At 57.5% G+C, this 16,785-nt stretch overlaps 8 protein-coding genes across 8 annotated transcripts; 5 read left to right on the top strand and 3 right to left on the bottom strand.

Annotated features, from left to right (window-relative positions):
* Positions 1-1,319: 1,319 nt before the first annotated feature.
* N0V96_007764 (uncharacterized protein) lies at positions 1,320-3,230 on the top strand (the record flags this gene model as incomplete). Its single annotated transcript, XM_053199190.2, has 2 exons — positions 1,320-3,100; positions 3,155-3,230. The coding sequence occupies 2 exons, from the start codon at positions 1,320-1,322 to the stop codon at positions 3,228-3,230; spliced, it is 1,857 nt and encodes a 618-aa protein (XP_053043339.2).
* Positions 3,231-3,954: 724 nt separating this feature from the next.
* On the bottom strand, positions 3,955-5,403 carry N0V96_007763 (uncharacterized protein; the record flags this gene model as incomplete). The annotated part of the gene is made up of 3 exons (XM_065758126.1): positions 3,955-4,095; positions 4,139-5,079; positions 5,133-5,403. The coding sequence occupies 3 exons, from the start codon at positions 5,401-5,403 to the stop codon at positions 3,955-3,957; spliced, it is 1,353 nt and encodes a 450-aa protein (XP_065613268.1).
* Positions 5,404-6,162: 759 nt separating this feature from the next.
* On the bottom strand, positions 6,163-6,873 carry N0V96_007762 (uncharacterized protein; the record flags this gene model as incomplete). Its single annotated transcript, XM_053199192.1, has 3 exons — positions 6,163-6,248; positions 6,323-6,740; positions 6,805-6,873. The coding sequence occupies 3 exons, from the start codon at positions 6,871-6,873 to the stop codon at positions 6,163-6,165; spliced, it is 573 nt and encodes a 190-aa protein (XP_053043341.1).
* Positions 6,874-7,640: 767 nt separating this feature from the next.
* Positions 7,641-8,575, top strand: N0V96_007761 (uncharacterized protein; the record flags this gene model as incomplete). The annotated part of the gene is made up of 2 exons (XM_053199193.2): positions 7,641-7,776; positions 7,845-8,575. The coding sequence occupies 2 exons, from the start codon at positions 7,641-7,643 to the stop codon at positions 8,573-8,575; spliced, it is 867 nt and encodes a 288-aa protein (XP_053043342.2).
* A 937-nt stretch (positions 8,576-9,512) lies between these two features.
* On the top strand, positions 9,513-12,491 carry N0V96_007760 (uncharacterized protein; the record flags this gene model as incomplete). The annotated part of the gene is made up of 2 exons (XM_053199194.2): positions 9,513-9,563; positions 9,708-12,491. 2 exons carry the CDS (start codon positions 9,513-9,515, stop codon positions 12,489-12,491), a joined length of 2,835 nt encoding a protein of 944 aa, XP_053043343.2.
* Positions 12,492-13,028: 537 nt separating this feature from the next.
* CYS17 (Cysteine synthase 1) lies at positions 13,029-14,243 on the top strand (the record flags this gene model as incomplete). The annotated part of the gene is made up of 2 exons (XM_053199195.1): positions 13,029-13,146; positions 13,246-14,243. 2 exons carry the CDS (start codon positions 13,029-13,031, stop codon positions 14,241-14,243), a joined length of 1,116 nt encoding a protein of 371 aa, XP_053043344.1.
* A 246-nt stretch (positions 14,244-14,489) lies between these two features.
* Positions 14,490-15,758, bottom strand: N0V96_007758 (uncharacterized protein; the record flags this gene model as incomplete). The annotated part of the gene is made up of 2 exons (XM_053199196.2): positions 14,490-15,547; positions 15,638-15,758. 2 exons carry the CDS (start codon positions 15,756-15,758, stop codon positions 14,490-14,492), a joined length of 1,179 nt encoding a protein of 392 aa, XP_053043345.2.
* Positions 15,759-16,049: 291 nt separating this feature from the next.
* Positions 16,050-16,772, top strand: N0V96_007757 (uncharacterized protein; the record flags this gene model as incomplete). The annotated part of the gene is made up of 2 exons (XM_065758125.1): positions 16,050-16,196; positions 16,281-16,772. 2 exons carry the CDS (start codon positions 16,050-16,052, stop codon positions 16,770-16,772), a joined length of 639 nt encoding a protein of 212 aa, XP_065613267.1.
* Positions 16,773-16,785: the final 13 nt, after the last annotated feature.

The raw sequence follows: 16,785 nt of genomic DNA, 5'->3' as shown, positions 1-16,785 counted from the left end.
TCTCGGGGACTCGTAATACCGGCAATTATCCAAGGTTCCTTACCTTAGGTAAGCCTTGTGCTCCCCTGAGCGGACCACTCCCGTTCAAGACAAGAAAAATGGCGTATGCGTAGAGACATTTGTCTCTCAACGCCTCCAACGTTTCTGGATGAAATGATGTTTTGGCCAAGAAGAATCTTACGGATTCACACGGTCACACAAAGATGGCGAAGAATCGAGCGAGTCAAAGACTTTTCCACCAAGTGTCCCAGTTGTACCCCCACAACCCGGCGATCTTTCTGTTTTTCTCTCTTTCAATGGAAATGTGAGCAAAGAGGTCTTTGTCTCCCCATTCCAGTTGTCGTGTCTCAGTCCGACTCAAGAGATGCGCTAGTTGCGGGCGAAATTCCGGAAAGCTGGTTCTTGTATCTTGTACTTTCTCAAGGGGGGAATTCCGGGGAGCAGGTACGGTGCAAAGGACTTGTCAAAGTTGCTGTGCTGTCGACGCCGGTACTTTGATGTCTCCCTACCTTACCTTACCGGTAGGCAGTCAACTCATAGTCAACTCACTGCATTGCTCCGAAATGTCTTGCGCCCCTAAGTAGACCATACTCTTGTTATGGAAGCGTCATGAAAATAGTAGTCATCCCCACCAAGCTTTTCAAAGGAGGCTCGGTCTTTCAGAGGCCTAGCCCCCCTGGCCCCCAGAATCTCGAGGTGCCCCAAGACTAAGCTCCTCCCCTGTCCCAAGCATGTCCAATTACAACCCCTGCCACTACGGGCGCGGCGCCACTACTCAAGGAACCTAGGTCCAAGGACGCGCGCTGCAACTTTCCAAGGTTCTAAGCCATATTCTTTTCTAGGCGACTTTTTTTTTTTAGGGGCACGTCAACCACCCGAAAGTCCACAGACTTCCTTGACCTTAGCGTCCGCCGGGCCCAGATCCAATGGAAACCTGAGTTTGGCACTTGCATCCAATGGGTGAGCACGTAGCACATGCACCACACAACAAGGTACCACCAACACCACCACTACAATCTGGACCGATACCAAACCAGACCACTAGGATACTTTTCCTTTATCCACGACGCACTCACTACCTACCTTACGAAGCTCTGCTGTCCACTTCTCTTCGTGAGGCTTCTCTGCTTACTCTTGCAATGAGGCCTTGAACTCATCCCGTCTTTCTTTCCTTCATCCTCATTGACGCAATAGGGCGAACTGCGATAGACTGCTGGCCCTCTCCTCCACCCCCCGAAAGCACCCGACCAAGGCTCGAGAGACAAAAGCGACGCAGCCCACCGCCACAAAAGGGGCAGGCTGACAGCCAGCAACCAACCATGCGCCGTCGTCAATGGACGGTCGTCATTCTCTTCGTCTTCTTGTTGATATGCGCATACACAGTATTCACACTTCCCTCCGATCGAAGACCGACAGTCCCCTTACCAGGCTCCGACAAGCCCCCTCCGCCCCCGCAAGATCAACAGACACTCGGTGACGATGCTGCCGCCGCCGCCCCTCCTCCCGACAGGCGACCAAAGTCCGCTGGCGGCACCGGCTCCCACCCCATGTGGCACCTCATGACGAGCGCCGAGAAGGAGTTCCAGGATACGCTGAAGCGCCAGTCCAAGACGCTCGAGGAGGCCGTCAAGGAGTACAAGCGCCGCTACAACATCCCGCCGCCCCCCAACTTTGACAAGTGGTTCGAGTTCGCAAAGGCCAGCGGCGTACAGCTCATTGACGAGTTCGATATGATACACGAGATGCTCACGCCCTTCTGGGGTCTGAAGCCGGCGACGATACGGGAGCGGGCGCGGGAGGCTCTGGGCTTCGACAACAAGCTGATCGGTCTCCTGATCCGGGATCACAAGATCAAGCACATTCAGGGCGGCCAGGACTGGCAGCGCGATGCTACCTCTGGAATGATGAAGAAGTTCATCGAGCACCTGCCCAGCATGGACATCGCCTTCAACATCCACGACGAGCCGCGCGTGGTCGTCCCCCATGAGGACCTCGCACGCCTCGTCAGCCGCGCCAAGGACGTCAACATGCCCAAGGCGAACGCCGCCATAAACCCGGAAAACGCCTTTACGAAGCGCGCCGCTGGCCTTAGCGAAGGTAACATTATCGACGAGTACAAGCGCACCCGCTTCAACGTCTTTGCCCATCAGCCCACCTGGACGCACTCTCGCATGTCCTGCCCACCCGACAGCCCCTCGCGCGCACTCGAGGACGACGAGCTGTCCGACGACATGAGCAAGTACGGCGTCAGCGAGCTCGGTTTCGTCTACAACGTCACCGCCATGTCGGACATCTGCCTGTCGCCCTCCCTGAGCGCGACTTACGGCTTCTTCGACCGACCCAACGCCTACAACATCGTCCACGACCTATTTCCCATCTTCTCCCAATCCAAAATCTCCTCCTACAACGATATCCTCTACCCGTCGCCCTGGTACTGGTATAAGAAGGTCGCCTACGACGAGTCAAAGGATATGCTCTGGGAGCAGAAGCAGGACCGCCTCTACTGGCGCGGCTCCACGACAGGCGGCTTCTCCCGCAACGGCGGATGGCGCCGCCAGCACCGCCAGCACCTCGTGCAGAAGCTCAACGCCGCCGACCAGGCAAAGATCTACACCAACCGCGGCGACGAGCAGACCCCCAAGTGGGAGGTGAAGGAGGTGCCCCGCGGCGACTACCGCGAGATCGTCGACGTCTTCTTCTCGCACGTCGGGCAGTGCGACCCGGGCGACTGCGACGCCGAAAAGGAGTTCTTCAAGATCCAGGGCCACGCCGAGCAGCAGGACGCCTGGAAGTACAAGTACCTCCTCGACATGGACGGCAACGCTTTCTCGGGCCGCTTTTACGCTTTTCTGCAGTCGCGCTCCCTCGTCTTCAAGCTCGCCATCTTCCGCGAGTGGCACTTTGAGTGGCTCAAGCCCTGGGCGCACTACATCCCCATGAGCCTGCAGGGCGACGACTGGCTCGAGAGCGTGCGTTTCTTTGGCGACGGCGCACTGGGGCGCAACGAGGCTGAGCGTATGGCTCTTAGCAGTCGCGACTGGGCGAATAAGGTGCTTCGCAAAGAGGACATGGAGGTTTGGTTCTTCCGCCTCCTGTTAGAGTAAGTTTGACCAACCAAAGAAATCTCTTGTATTTACTAATTAACTTCGTTAAGATACGGTCGAGTCATCGACGACAAGAGAGACACCATTGGCTTTGCTGTCGAAACTATCCCAGAGCCGCCCGCGTAGATACTTGCTACTGGGTTTGTAACTGATAGGACGAGTATACACCGCCGATGCTCACTACACGTTTGCCATGTATTTTTTCTTTCTTTTCCCATGGAGGGAAAAAAACCAAAAAAAGGAGTTCTCTGGGTAAACATTTCTACGCTATGAAACGGGAGGGAGAGGAGGAAGGGACGATATCAAAGTCTGTTTTCGTTTTTTTCCTTCTTAGAAGAGCCTATTGTTCCCTTATACCACATGAGATTTTTGCTTTTCTTTGTAACTTTTCTTGCACCCATTTCTGCTCGGTCCTCAAAGTATGCTTAAATGGAGGACCACCTGTGCCAGAGATTACACATGATGGGAACGAGTCGGGGAAGAAGAACTCCGCCGAGCTCGAGCCGCTGTATGAGAAGAGCTACATATACCTAATTCAAAGTCATGACAACATATTACTTGTACCCATTCTCGGCTCCGTTCTTGACAACTGTTGGCAAGTACGTTAATGCGTCAATTGGACGTACTCAACCCCCTCCCCCCTCCCCCCGGTGAGCGATGACAGTGTATCAATCCGTGAGAGTCAGTTCATCATTGGGACATTCATTAAGTCTAAAATGGCCACCATCGTGGTTACCCTGTTTTCTTTTGATTCTTCACATCCAAACGCCTAGATGGTATGTGAAAAAGGAACTGATGTTACATCCTCGAATTGGGACCGCGACCCCCTTGCTCATGGTTTCACCACCTCTCAATCCTCATCTTCCTCGTCCGCATCAGCATCGCCATCAGCGTCCCGGTCCGAGGGAGTGCCAGGCGCACGAGAAGTCTCTTCAACCGGCTCGGCCTCTTCGACATAGCCAATGGGCTTCTCCTTGTACCGCTTCATGTTCTCGGCCGGGGCCCCCCTTGGGATCGGTAATGGAGATCTCCACCTCGTTGACAACCTGCGTCTCGTCGTCTACTTGACTAAGGGTACGAGCGATATTCTTGGCGCGCTGGGGACGGATGGTCGTGCGTTGGATGACCGGGTAGTAGTATGCCGCCTTGGGCCTGCCGCCCGCGGTGGGCTCGTCGTTGAAGGCGAGGATGACCTCTTCGCTGTACTTTGTGTTGTGGTCGAGCTCAATCTCCTTTGTTGTCTCGTAAGCGCGCAGCCGTGAGAATTGGAAGCACGGGTTGGAGCCGCTCTGGTACGTGTAAAGCGACTCGTCGTCGCGGTCGGGGTTCTCCGGGTCGAACTTGGCCCGGAAGTTGTCGCCCGTCGTCTTGGTCTTGGGAAGGAAGAAGCTGTAGTCCATCAGGTTGGCGGGCTTGGGGTTGCGTGCGGGATCGCGCTCGTGGGCCTCGACGGCGGCCTGGAAGGCCTCGTTCTCCTCGGGGCTCCTGTCCAGCGGGCGGAGCAGACCGCTGAGCAGGCGGCTGTCATACTTGTTGGCGCTGGCCACGGGGTTCGTGAGGAGCTTGACGGTGACGTAGGCGCCTGAGTCGGGGAAGGCATCGTGGTCGGGCAGCAGCGGCAGAGACTGCGTGAGATGGACGTTTGGTTTGCTCGGGTGGCGATGGCGAGTCGGGTTGCTGAGGAAGCGCTCGGCGCTCTCGAAGCTCTTCTCAATCTTGCGTCTGATGGCAGCCGGTGAGTCCTTGTCCGGCTCGGGAGAGCGACGCTTCTCTGCGCGCTTGATCTTGGGATTGATGAATGCTCCCGCGGCGACTCCAGCCTTTCTGGGTGCTACGGAGGAAATGTATTCTGTTCTTCTCAGGAAGGAGACTGATGCGTCGGCGTTGCTCTTAGCTCGGCCAAGGGTAGACAGTGGTCTCAGGAGGGCTCTATCGTGAGGATGGACGGCAGGCGGATGCGAAGAGGCTTGGATAGCTGTATCGATGTCAGTACTGAGATCCCCTTTGGCGCAACGTAGCCGCGCTTACAGCTCTCGTCTCCGTCAAAGATACCCGGCATGCCCACCAAGTCCAAGGGCATGCCGAGCTCCGCATCGACCTCAATGTTGAGAGGTTGTTCTCTCGCCAGACGTGATGCAAATCCCGGTGTTGTGTACTGGCCGCTAGCCAAGCCGGTGTTTGGGATGTCGAGGAGCTTGGGAGGGTTAGGGGGCGGCGGGAGGGCGTTGGAGTATCGGATTCTGGCAATGAAATCCTGATGGATCATGCGCTCGCCGCCGCGAGGCGCCGAGGACGACATCGTGGCTGTTCAAGTGCGGTTGTTTGCGTTCACTGGCTCGAGATCTTGGTCGCGATTGAGAATTGGATTGGGTTGTCGAGGAGAAGAGGATGGCTTCGAGCGTTGGCGGCGGGGAGCTGTCGTCGCGGTCGCGTTGACTAGGAAGGTGCAATTGGCCCGGAAAAGTTCCACGAGGCTGTAAGGTAGTTTGGGGTACCTTACCTGTAGAATGTGGTAGCGCCAGCCAGCGCCCGGACCTCGACCTGTAGCCTTATCAGCTCTATCAGACGAAGACACAGCACTCCCAAAGCTGTCAAGCTTGACGATGACAGGAAACCAAAAAAAATATATATATATAAAAAAGGGAGATAGCGCTGTGTCATGGATGAAGAATCAGAGACAGATTTGTCCTCTCTATTACAATACGTAGTATGAGATGAATGATTTCAAAGCAAAACCGTCATTCATCAACGGGGCAATGGCTCCCGACTGTGCAGGAGGACCTCCTGATGCGCCCCGTGTAGTTTGCCCGTCGCAACCATCCATGCACTCATACCCGTGGCCTCCTTTCTATAGGTACATACAGTTTGCCTTCGCCTATCGTCGCCATCCAGACTTCGTCAAAAATGTGTATTCGTCCTCACGTACTTTCTAATTTTTCTTCCCTTTCGCGTGCCTAGACTCTTACACTTGTCCCACCTCGATGGGCGTGACAACGACATTTGTCTCTCGTAAAAACCCGCTGATTCCATCGCGTCGTTAAGTTGCGTGGCCCCCACTTTAGGAGCTGTTTTTGGCGTAGTTCTTCTTGCCAAAGGTGAAGGGAACGTAGCGGTACTTGATCATGTGCTGGATCTGCTTGCGCACTGCAAAGGGGTGATGGTCAGCTCTGCGCCAGGGTGAATGCCAGGGAGACAAGGAGTGGGGATGTGAAACGTACTCGTCAGGAAGAAGAGGATGAACCAGTACATGACCAGGACAGGCCAGAAGACGGGAACATTGAAGATCTCCCACCAACTGCAGAAGAAGGCGATGGCGATGGCGCGGGTGGCCCAGTACCAGAACTTGAACTCGGGAAGGCGGCGGATGAAGGGCTTGAACTCCTCGTCCTGCTTGGTGGGGAGAATGCCGACACCGCCGTCCTCCATCTCAGTGTCCATGGCCTCGTTGGACGGGTCAAACTTGGGTTGCAAGAAGGCCAGGAACAAGTTGAGCAGGTAGATTCCGAGAGCGTAGGCGACAATGTACCAGCCTTGCGCCACGAAGATGCGAGCGAAGAAGCCCAGGAGGCAGACGCCCGTGGCGATCCATCTGTAAAGCACGAAAGGGGTTGACTGATCGAGAAGCGCCTGGTATTGCTGCGATGGGAGTTAGCAAGATGTCGTAGGCGGATTCGGGGGTTGGGGGTTATCGTCGTCGTACTCTTTGCAGCTTCGAGGTGTGGGCTGTGACCGACGAGAAGGCAGTCTGTTCCGGCTCGGCAGAGTCCATCTTGAGCGGTAGTTGCGCGAATGAACTTTTGGGTGGGATACTCGTGCAATTAGCTTGTTCGCGTGGCTTGGTGTGGAAATGTAGCCGTTAACGAGGGTGTAAGGCTGGGGTGACGATGCTGTGGAAAGAGGCCGCCGCTGCGCTGTCGCAATCTGTCAGGACGAATTTTTGGGTTGACGGGATCTCTGGAGATGGATTCAAGCCACGTAAGGCTTGCAACAAAACTGTCCCTTCCCTTTGAGATTGGGAGCGCGCTGCACCGCGCCTGCTCTTTTTGCCCGAATCTTATCCGGCCCAGTGATTGGATTGCGCCCGTCAGTGATTGGGTCCCCTGGAAATGGCCCGAACCAGCCCCTGTGGCGCAGCTTGCATCCTGGAACCAGCCAGAGGGTCCGTCTCTACCCAGGATCCCGCTGCTACAGGCTACAGCTGGTTGCTGTGTTGAAAGATCGAGCCTGTGACCCGGGGGAAGCTGTCACAGTGCGCCGCGAGTAGTGTCTGTGCCTCGCCCGACTGTATCCTCGGCTTTACAGAGCCGATGCTTTCCAGCTATCCTCGAGCTTGGATTAAACGTCAACTGGAGCTCGACCTACCTGTTACATCACAGCTCCATCAACAATTCGTTTCATTTAATTAACACGACATCTCTGTTTCAATTGAATTCAAGATCAACCATCTTGCGTAGTACTACAGTTCGCTTATTTCGTACACAACACATTGTATTGCATTCACATCGAGCTTCTTCCCGAGCTCTCATCTGCCTCACCATGAACTCAATCAGACACCTCCGGCCGGTGGCCTCGCGAATGCAGGCGCCGACGCTGCCCAGACTCACACGCGGATTCGCCAGCAAGACATACGAGTTCATTCAGGTCTCTCAGCCCAAGCCTGGTGTTGGCCAAGGTAACTGCTGTTCCAGCCGTAATCAATCATCACTCTACGACGGCGATGCTCACCATGATCCACTTTAGTGACGTTGAACCGCCCCAAGGCCTTGAATGCCCTCTGCACTCCCCTCATCCATGAACTCAATGATGCGCTGAGGGCTTTCAACGCGTCAGACGAAACATCCGTCATCGTCTTGACCGGCTCCCAAAAGGCATTTGCCGCCGGTGCCGACATCAAGAAGATGGCTCCTCTCACCTTTTCAGAGGCATACACCAAATCATTCATCGAGTCGTGGTCGCTCCTCACCACCGAGGTCAAGAAGCCCATCATCGCCGCTGTTTCCGGTCACGCGCTCGGCGGAGGCTGTGAGCTGTCCATGATGTGCGACATCCTCTACTGCACCGAGACTGCCAACTTTGGCCAGCCCGAAATCAAGCTCGGCACGATCCCGGGTGCTGGCGGCAGCCAGAGACTCACCCGAGCCATCGGAAAGTCCAAGGCCATGGAGTTGATTCTGACGGGCAAGTCCTTTAGCGGTGCCGATGCCGAGAAGTGGGGTCTCGCGGCCAAGGCATTCCCTTCATACGAGGTTCTCATGGAGGAGACGTTGAAGACGGCAGAGACCATTGCTGGCTACTCCAGGGTGTCCATCAACGCGTGCAAGGAAGTTGTAAACAAGAGCCAGGACTTGCCTTTGAGGGATGGTGTCGAGTTTGAGAGAAGAGTGTTCCACAGTTTGTTTGGCAGCAACGACCAAAAGATTGGCATGAAGGCATTCGCCGAGAAGAAGAAGGCAGAGTGGACTCACTCTTGAGGGCGTTATGCTTGTGAGAAGACTAGCTGTATGCGAAATAGCCGAGTCTGGCAAAGACATGATGTTGTGCAACTATGATCTTGGATGAATGAATTTGTGCATGTATTTGGGGAAATCCGTCAAACTTCTCGGCATGAAAAAGATCATGCAAGAGCATACAGTCAGCCCAGCACCACATTTTTGCTTGGCTGTGTTGCTCTGCAGGAAAAAGGATGATGTTACTTTTCGGGGTCTCTCTCGTACAGCACTCGCTTCCATGCATGGTGACTTTAGTTCCGAGATTCTTCGCCTACCTTAGCCAACGCGTAGAAAGCCACATAAACCAAAGAGTCTTGAACCTTTACGAGCAGCGCACATGTCTGGCCGAGAATACGCAGTTTAAACCTTTAGTCTGAAGAAGTCCGGAGAGTCGGTGGGCGTTGAGTTCGTATTACTAGGAGCCTACAAGGGGCTAGCCCGTCCCAAAATGTACCGGAGGGGTTGCAATGATCTCAGCTTATTGGCTCCGCGTGGGAGTTGGGGTGCTTTTTGAAGCGAAGGGCAGGGGTAGGGGTCGGCGGCGGGCGGGAACCAACGTGGGGTTGACACCCAACTTGGGGCGGGCAGCGGGCAGCCGTAGCCTGTAGGCCACTGGACCCGTACCTTAGTGTCCAATCCATTTGTCGGGGTCATCTCGCAGGGCGGTCTCTGACCATTTCTGACCCCTTACACACCTTTTTTCCTTCTGAGCCTGTAACCCTTTGAGCCTGTGAGGTGCTTCTGCTACAGCGGCCACGGCGCGCCCAGCTTTCGGCCCCGCCACCCACTTCACCTAAGGCTCGCCTGACAGCCAGTCTTAAACCGACATGTTCCCCTCGCGATCCCGCTGGACAAATCTCCTCATGACATTGTCTTTGTGTCCGGCATTCCAGGGATCGCGCGGAGCGACAGTTCCCGCATGGATTCCTCAAAGCCCGCACTCGATCTGGAGAGGGAGTTGACGTGCTCTGTAAGTTCTCGCCCGCTGTCGTCTGATCCAACGCTTGTAGCGTCGCCCTAGGAGAGGGGCACTTTTTTGCAACCCCCATTGAATTCTGCAGGACTCTAGAGATTATATGCGCGCTGACCGACTTTTCTTCTTGCCTTCTTCTAGATATGCACCGAGCTGCTTTACCAGCCCCTGACTCTGCTCGACTGTCTACACACGTACTGCGGTGCCTGCTTGAAGGACTGGTTCTCTTTCCAAGCACAGCAGGCCGAGAACTCACCGACCCCGCCCGCACCAGGGACAAACATCTTCACCTGCCCGTCATGTCGTGCGCCGGTTCGCGATACGAGGCACAATGCCACCGTCGCCACTCTTCTCGACATGTTTGTGGCTGCGAACCCGGACAGGAGGAGATCCGAATCCGACGTGGCGGAAATGGTGAAGAAGTACAAGCCGGGTGATCAGGTGCTGCCCGAAGTCAAGATTCCCGAGAGAACGCCGGAAGAGAGGCGCGCAGACGAGGAAGAGAGGAGGTTGCTGGAAGATGTGCGGGAGATGAGCCTCAGAGACGCTGGAGTAGACTCTTTCTCGGGACATCGACATCGACGGCGGAGAGAGGACAGTAGCTCTGCCGATGGACGAACCAGGCGGAGCCGGGATCACAGTCGGGATAGTCGCCATACCCATAGACACGAGGGCAGTCGGAGACCGCGAGACGACGAAGGGAGGTCTACTGGGGACCAGCTGCAGCCGGACTCGAGGTCGGGCGAGCAAAGGAGACGGCGGAGGAGTGAGTCGAGACAGCGTGCCCAGGAGTCATCTGACATGAGGCGTCGGCAAATCGAGCACCAGTCGTCACTCAGATCACTCATCAGCTCAAGCGATTTGAGCGAGCGCGACGTTCAGAAGGAAATCGAAGATTTTGCTAGGCAGATCCAGGAAGAGGGCTTGTTGGACGGGCTTGATCTGGACAACATCGACCTGAGCCGGAACGATGAGCTGAGTCGAAAGATTACGGAGGCCTACAGACGACGGCAACGGGAGCGAGAGCGCGCGAGGGCCGAGGGAACGAGGAGGAGGGATACGAGTGGCCAATCCAGGCACTCTCCAGATCGCGTGCAGGAGATCAGGTCAAGTGCATCGGACACCAGCAGGCCCAGTAGCAGGCAACGGCCGCATTCAAGGTCAACCAGTGCGACTGGTTTCCCCGAAGATCGCAGCCGGCCGCCACTCTCACAGAGTGCCCTGCACCTCGAAGTTCGACCAGAGGAGAGGCGGCGACGGAGGCGAACCTCGAGCGGCGGTCGCAGCGCGACGACACCCCTTCCAGCAACGCAGTCCGAGACCCGTGTCACCACTCGGTCGCAGACCGATCTGTCGTCACGAACACACTTTGGTGAAGCAGTCGCCCCGAGAACCGTCTTCACCGAGGCAAGAAGCTCGAGTACGCCATCAGTACCTACCACGACGCAGTCGCCGACGACCACCACTTCGCCAGCACCGCGCGAGCTTACCTTTGCCAACCGCATGACGAATTCTTCTGCGTTGGTGTCTTCCAACTTTGCCGCGTCTCCGCCCATCGAGCCGTTATCGCCTAGGCTGCAGCGGCCAAACCGGCCGGCAGACTTGTCCATCATCAGCCAGGCAACTTCAGGTCCTGTCGGATTGGGTTTGGGTTTGGGAATCGGGAGTCCGACGACCCCTGGCCATCAACGAACACGCTCGCAACTATACCCCGAGCCCTCTATTACGTGTTCCCGCTGCGCGAAGCAGCATATCGAATACGACCTACACTACAACTGCGGCATCTGCGCCAGCGGAAATTGGAATATTTGCATCGACTGTTACAGGTCGGGCAAAGGCTGCTTGCACTGGTTTGGCTTCGGGTACGGAGCGTGGGCCAAGTGGGAAAAGGCTCGACACACGGCACATGAGGATATACCCAGACCACACATGCTGACGGCGAATCGTTACTTACAGCCCAAAATCATTCCGGGTGGAGCGGAAGGTAGGCGAACTCTCACGACCGACGATCCGATGAAGCGGCTGGAAAGCGGCAACTTCTGTGCTCGATGCCAGGCCTGGGCGAACGAGTGCTTCTGGCGCTGCGACTTTTGCAACTTTGGCGACTGGGGGTTCTGCAATAACTGCGTGAACCAGGGACGATCATGCACCCATCCGCTTCTGCCTCTGACGTACCAGCCTCAGCCGTCACACACGCCGCCTGCCAGTCCCAGGTCGCCTCAACCGCCTCACGCGGCCGCTGTGCTGACGGGGCCTAACATTCATAACATCGGCCCCTTCAAGCCCCTGACGTTCACGACGCGCTGCGACGTCTGTCAGGACCCTATTTCTCCCAGCCACAGCCGATATCACTGCTTCACTTGCACCAGCTCCATCGAGCCGGACACGCAACCCGGCGACTACGATGTATGCACAAATTGTTACGCCAATCTTGAAGCGCGCGATCAAATCAGTCCCGAGAACGGGCACGCGGGCTGGCGCCGGTGTCTCAACGGCCACCGCATGATCGTGGTCGGCTTCCGCGACGGGCCGGGCGGGCAGCTGCGGCACATACTATCCGACCTCGTGGGCGGTCGCAACCTCCGCATCACGCAGTCGGAGGGCACCGACGACCAGGCCCCGCAGAAGTGGTGGTGGCACGAGGGCGGGCAGACGCGGGAGCGCTTTGTGACCAGGGACGTTGCGGCGGACGCACCCACGGGCGAGGGCCTCGCGCAGGGGTTCCCCGCGGACGGCGGAGTCGGTATGAGGGCGACGGCGACGTGGGCGTGGTATCCCAAGGCCGAAGACGAGCTGTTGTTCCCCAAGGGGGCCGAGATCCGGGAGATTGAGGACGTGAACGGGGACTGGTTTTTCGGGGTGTACATGGGCGCGAAGGGATTATTCCCATCGCCGTACGTGAGACGGCTTGATGATCATGCATGATAGTAATTGGCCAGTGGTCATTGGGGGGGAATCTGAATATGCATCGGCGACTTGGGTGAGTACGTATCCCCAACTCGAATACTCTCCCAGTAATAGGCGAAATGGATAATTCTTGGTTCATTGAGGATCGCTTCGTAGAATATCTCGATTCTATAATACTGTTGATTCGATCTCTGTGTCGTGGTCACAACCAACAATCTTAAGAAACAGATATAAGGAATTGAGTCCATCCGGCTCGGCCGTCGTAGTGACCGACTGCCGGCCCCCGGCCCCCGGCCCCGTCACCCGCGCGCCCCACTCACGGCCGCTAGCGGCTCTGACGTGATTGCCAAAGCTGAACCCAATTGAAGAAAAGCCCCCCCACTACGGATGCATGCTTGCAAGCTTAGAAAGCCGAATGCCGGAGGCCCGTTTCCTCAGCACATCGACTCAAATTCCCTGAGCTCTCTTCCTACCACACACTCGCAACACGGCCAACTGATTAGTTGAATATTTGAGTCCTGCTTTGAGGTAGCTCCCGCAACCAGAAAGCCCAACATGAGCCGCATCGCCGTGCGTCGCTTCGCGACGACGGCCGTCCGCGCCATTGACCCGCCGACGGCTTACTCCCTCAACCTCTCCCGCGCGCAAGGCGTCGTCAAGGGCCTCACTGGCGGTATGTTCCCTCACACTCTCAATTCGGACTTCACACGAAGGAACAGGCCAATAGAACACCCCATTCCTAGCACAATCCACTGACCCGAACCTCCCTTAGCGATCGGCAACACCCCTCTCATCCGCCTCAACCGCCTCTCCGCCGAAACAGGCTGCGAAGTCCTCGGCAAAGCAGAATTCATGAACCCAGGCGGCTCCGTCAAGGATCGCGCCGCCCTCTACGTCGTCAAGGACGCCGAGGAGCGCGGCCTCCTGAAGCCGGGCGGCACCGTCGTCGAGGGCACCGCGGGCAACACGGGCATCGGCCTCGCCCACGTCTGTCGCTCGCGCGGCTACAAGCTCGTCATTTACATGCCAAACACCCAGTCCCAGGGCAAAATCGACCTGCTGCGGCTGCTCGGCGCAGAAGTCTACCCCGTCCCCGCGGTCGCCTTCGAGAACCCGGAGAACTACAACCACCAGGCGCGCCGCCACGCCGAGAAGCTCGACAACGCCGTGTGGACGAACCAGTTCGACAACACGGCCAACCGCCGCGCGCACATTGAGACGACGGGCCCCGAGATCTGGGAGCAGACGCAGGGCAAGATCGACGCCTTCACCTGCGCGACGGGCACCGCCGGAACCTTGGCAGGAACGACGCGCTACCTAAAAGACATCTCCAACGGCCGCGTCAAGTCCTTCCTCGCCGACCCGCCGGGAAGCGTGCTGCACTCGTACGTCTCCTCGGGCGGGCAGCTCGTCGAGCGGAGCGGGTCCAGCATCACCGAGGGCATCGGCCAGGGCCGCATCACGGACAACCTGCAGCCCGACATCGGCCTCGTCGACGGGTCGCTGACGATCGCCGACGAGAAGAGCATCGAGATGGTGTACCGGTGCCTCGACGAGGAAGGGCTGTACCTCGGCGCCAGCTCGGCGCTCAACGTGGTCGCCGCGAAGGAGGTGGCCGAAAAGCTCGGCAAGGGGAACACCGTCGTGACGATCCTGTGCGATGGCGCGTATCGGTATGCCGAGCGGCTGTTCTCGCGCAAGTGGCTTGAGGAGAAGAAGCTTTTGGGGGCGATACCGAAGCATCTGGAAAAGTACATTGTTTTGCCTTAGGCAGTTTGTTGGTCGTGTGGTTGTAGAGCGGACCTTGTCTTTGGTCGTTGGTTGTGTGCGTATTTGTGTTGTATACATAGATAATTTTACATATCAGCTGTACATAGCCCCTTTTTGGAGCCTCTCTGATTCTCATCCCCCTCTCTTCGCTTCCCATCACCGCTCTTTCCAGCGTCGCCCCCATGTCTTCCTATTATCACACACCTCTTGTTCCCAGTCCAACTGTCTATGCCGTACATCATCCGCTTACTCGGATCCAAAGAGCGCATTGTACGTCTTGAGCCCACGCTCGGCAGGGAACGTCTGGTTCTCAGCAACATCCTTCACCTCGGGTCCCAACGACGCCGCAATGGCATTCAACCGGTCCGCGATCGGCTTCTCCACCACGCGCGCGGCCAGGAACAGGCCGTGCAGGATCGGACTCGCGTACGAGAGGTACTGCGTCCGGCTGTGCACGAGGTACGCCACGCCGTCGACGCGGTCGGCGTACGCCTCGGCCGGGTGGAGCTGCAGCAGGCCCTTGCCGGCGGGCCACCGCTCGACGAGCTTCTTGGCCAGGCGGCCGACCTTGCCGTCCACGTCCTTGCTGTCGTTGTGCTTGACGGCCAGCACCGCCGACAGGTGCAGCGCGGCGCCGATGATCTGCGGGTCGTTGTAGAGGGCGAAGCGCTCCTGCTCCGCAGTGACGCCCTCTTGAGCAAGTTGTCTCTTTCTGAGCTTGCGGGCATTGGGCGCGTGGCCCTTGTCCTCGAGCATCTCGAGCACGATCTCGGCCCACCGCAGCGCCTGCTTCGTCTTCTCCTGGTCCCACTCGCTCTCAACGGCGCGCATCTGTACGAAATGCAGCACCTCGTTGACCTTTTCCGAGTTGTCGAGCTTCATCCCCGTCTTGCGGACCTGTCTCGCCGCCTCGATGATGGTGTAAATTTGGCCCTGCTGGCCGGCGATGCGAATCATCTTTGCGAAATCCGTCTGGCTGTAGTGGCGCCCCGCGGTGCGCATGCCCGAGAGCAGGCGGCCAAAGTTGTTCCAGTCCTGGGGGGTCTCCATGGCGCGGAGGGCCTTCCAGGTGATGTCGCGCGAGGGGGGGAGGGCCTCCTCGTTGATGTGGTTGAAGCGGTGCTCCAGGCCGTCGATCTCGAGGTATACGGGGTCGTTTTTGAGGCGGTGCTTGAGCTTCTCGGAGAAGACGCGCTTGCGCTGGTGGATGGGGAGGTGGTAGGGGAGGATGATGTTGGTCTGGATCTCCTCGAGGATCGGGCCGAGGCCGGGCGTCGTGGTCTTGTCGAAGAGGACTTGGGGGTCTGAAAAAGAAAGTCAAGCTGTCAGCCAAAGTTTTGTCCTTTTTGTACACTTCATAGAATCAATGCGAGATCTATCACGAGACGACGTACTTTGACGGGCAGGCGTCTGACCAAAGGACCGCTGCTGCTGCTGCTGTGCCATGCATGCCGGCTGATCCCACACCGACGCCTTGGCGCCCCTAAGGGCCCTTCCCATTAATATCCTCGACATGATGGGCGATTTGGATTGTGTATAAGCTCGACAGAGGCTTCCTTCATCCGTCGTCGGCGAAAAGGGAGCTACGCGGGAATGGCCTGCAGGGTAGCCACCCAAAATTTTGGATCGAAAGAGTTCCCGGCCCGGCGGCTCCGCATCATTGATGCACCGAGCCAATCACAGCCCGCAATTCGCACCTCGAACAGCCTCTCGAACTTTTTGAACCCTTTAACCAAGCTCTGCCTGTCGTCGCTCGATCAGACGAAGTTGCATCGTCCCGTCCCACGACAAGACACCATCACCACAATGAACGCCGCAAGTCTCTTGCGGCCGATGGGCTGCCTGAAGACGGCCCTCCGCCAGACGCGGCACCAAAGACTCCTCACCCGGTCCATGGCCACCGCCGCCGCCCCCGAGCCGCCATCATCTACACCCTCACCGGTGACGCCCTCAGTGAAGCCCTCCTACTGTAAGCTGAAGCTTTCCCTCATCTACAATGACCATACGAAACCTCGGAAAGCTAACACAATATCATAGACGGCCCCCGCAACAAGCCAACCTTTGCAGTCTACCCTCCTCCCTCAATCCGCCAAACAACCCACAAGAACCCTCTCCTCCCTCGACGCCGCCCAACGCACAACCCTCGACCCGACCGGCGCCCGCACCCGCCTCTTCGACCCAGCCCGCCCCGACGCCGCAAAAGTAGGCGACGTCCTCATGGTGACCACCAAATCGGGAGAACCCTTCTCGGGCGTCTGCATGTCCATTCGCCGCCGCGGCGTCGACACGGGCATCCTCCTCCGCGGCCAGCTCATGAAGGTCGGCGTCGAAATGTGGTACAAGATCTACTCCCCGACCGTCATCGGCATTGACATCGTCTGGCGCCGGCCTAAGCGCGCGCGCCGCGCCCGTTTGACGTACCTGCGCAAGCCCAAACACGACATGGGCAACGTCGATCACCTCGTCTTTGCTTGGAAGAAGGAGAGGTACGGCTCGCGCAGCAAGGGCAGGGCTGGTTCGAGGTTTTAAAGAGATTGGGGAA

Source organism: Colletotrichum fioriniae (assembly GCF_027942845.1).
Source record: "Colletotrichum fioriniae strain IMI 355084 chromosome Unknown scaffold_9, whole genome shotgun sequence".
NCBI lineage: Eukaryota > Fungi > Ascomycota > Sordariomycetes > Glomerellales > Glomerellaceae > Colletotrichum > Colletotrichum fioriniae.
The sequence above is the reverse complement of the archived record's forward strand: the minus strand, read 5'-3'. Positions and strand labels throughout refer to the sequence as shown.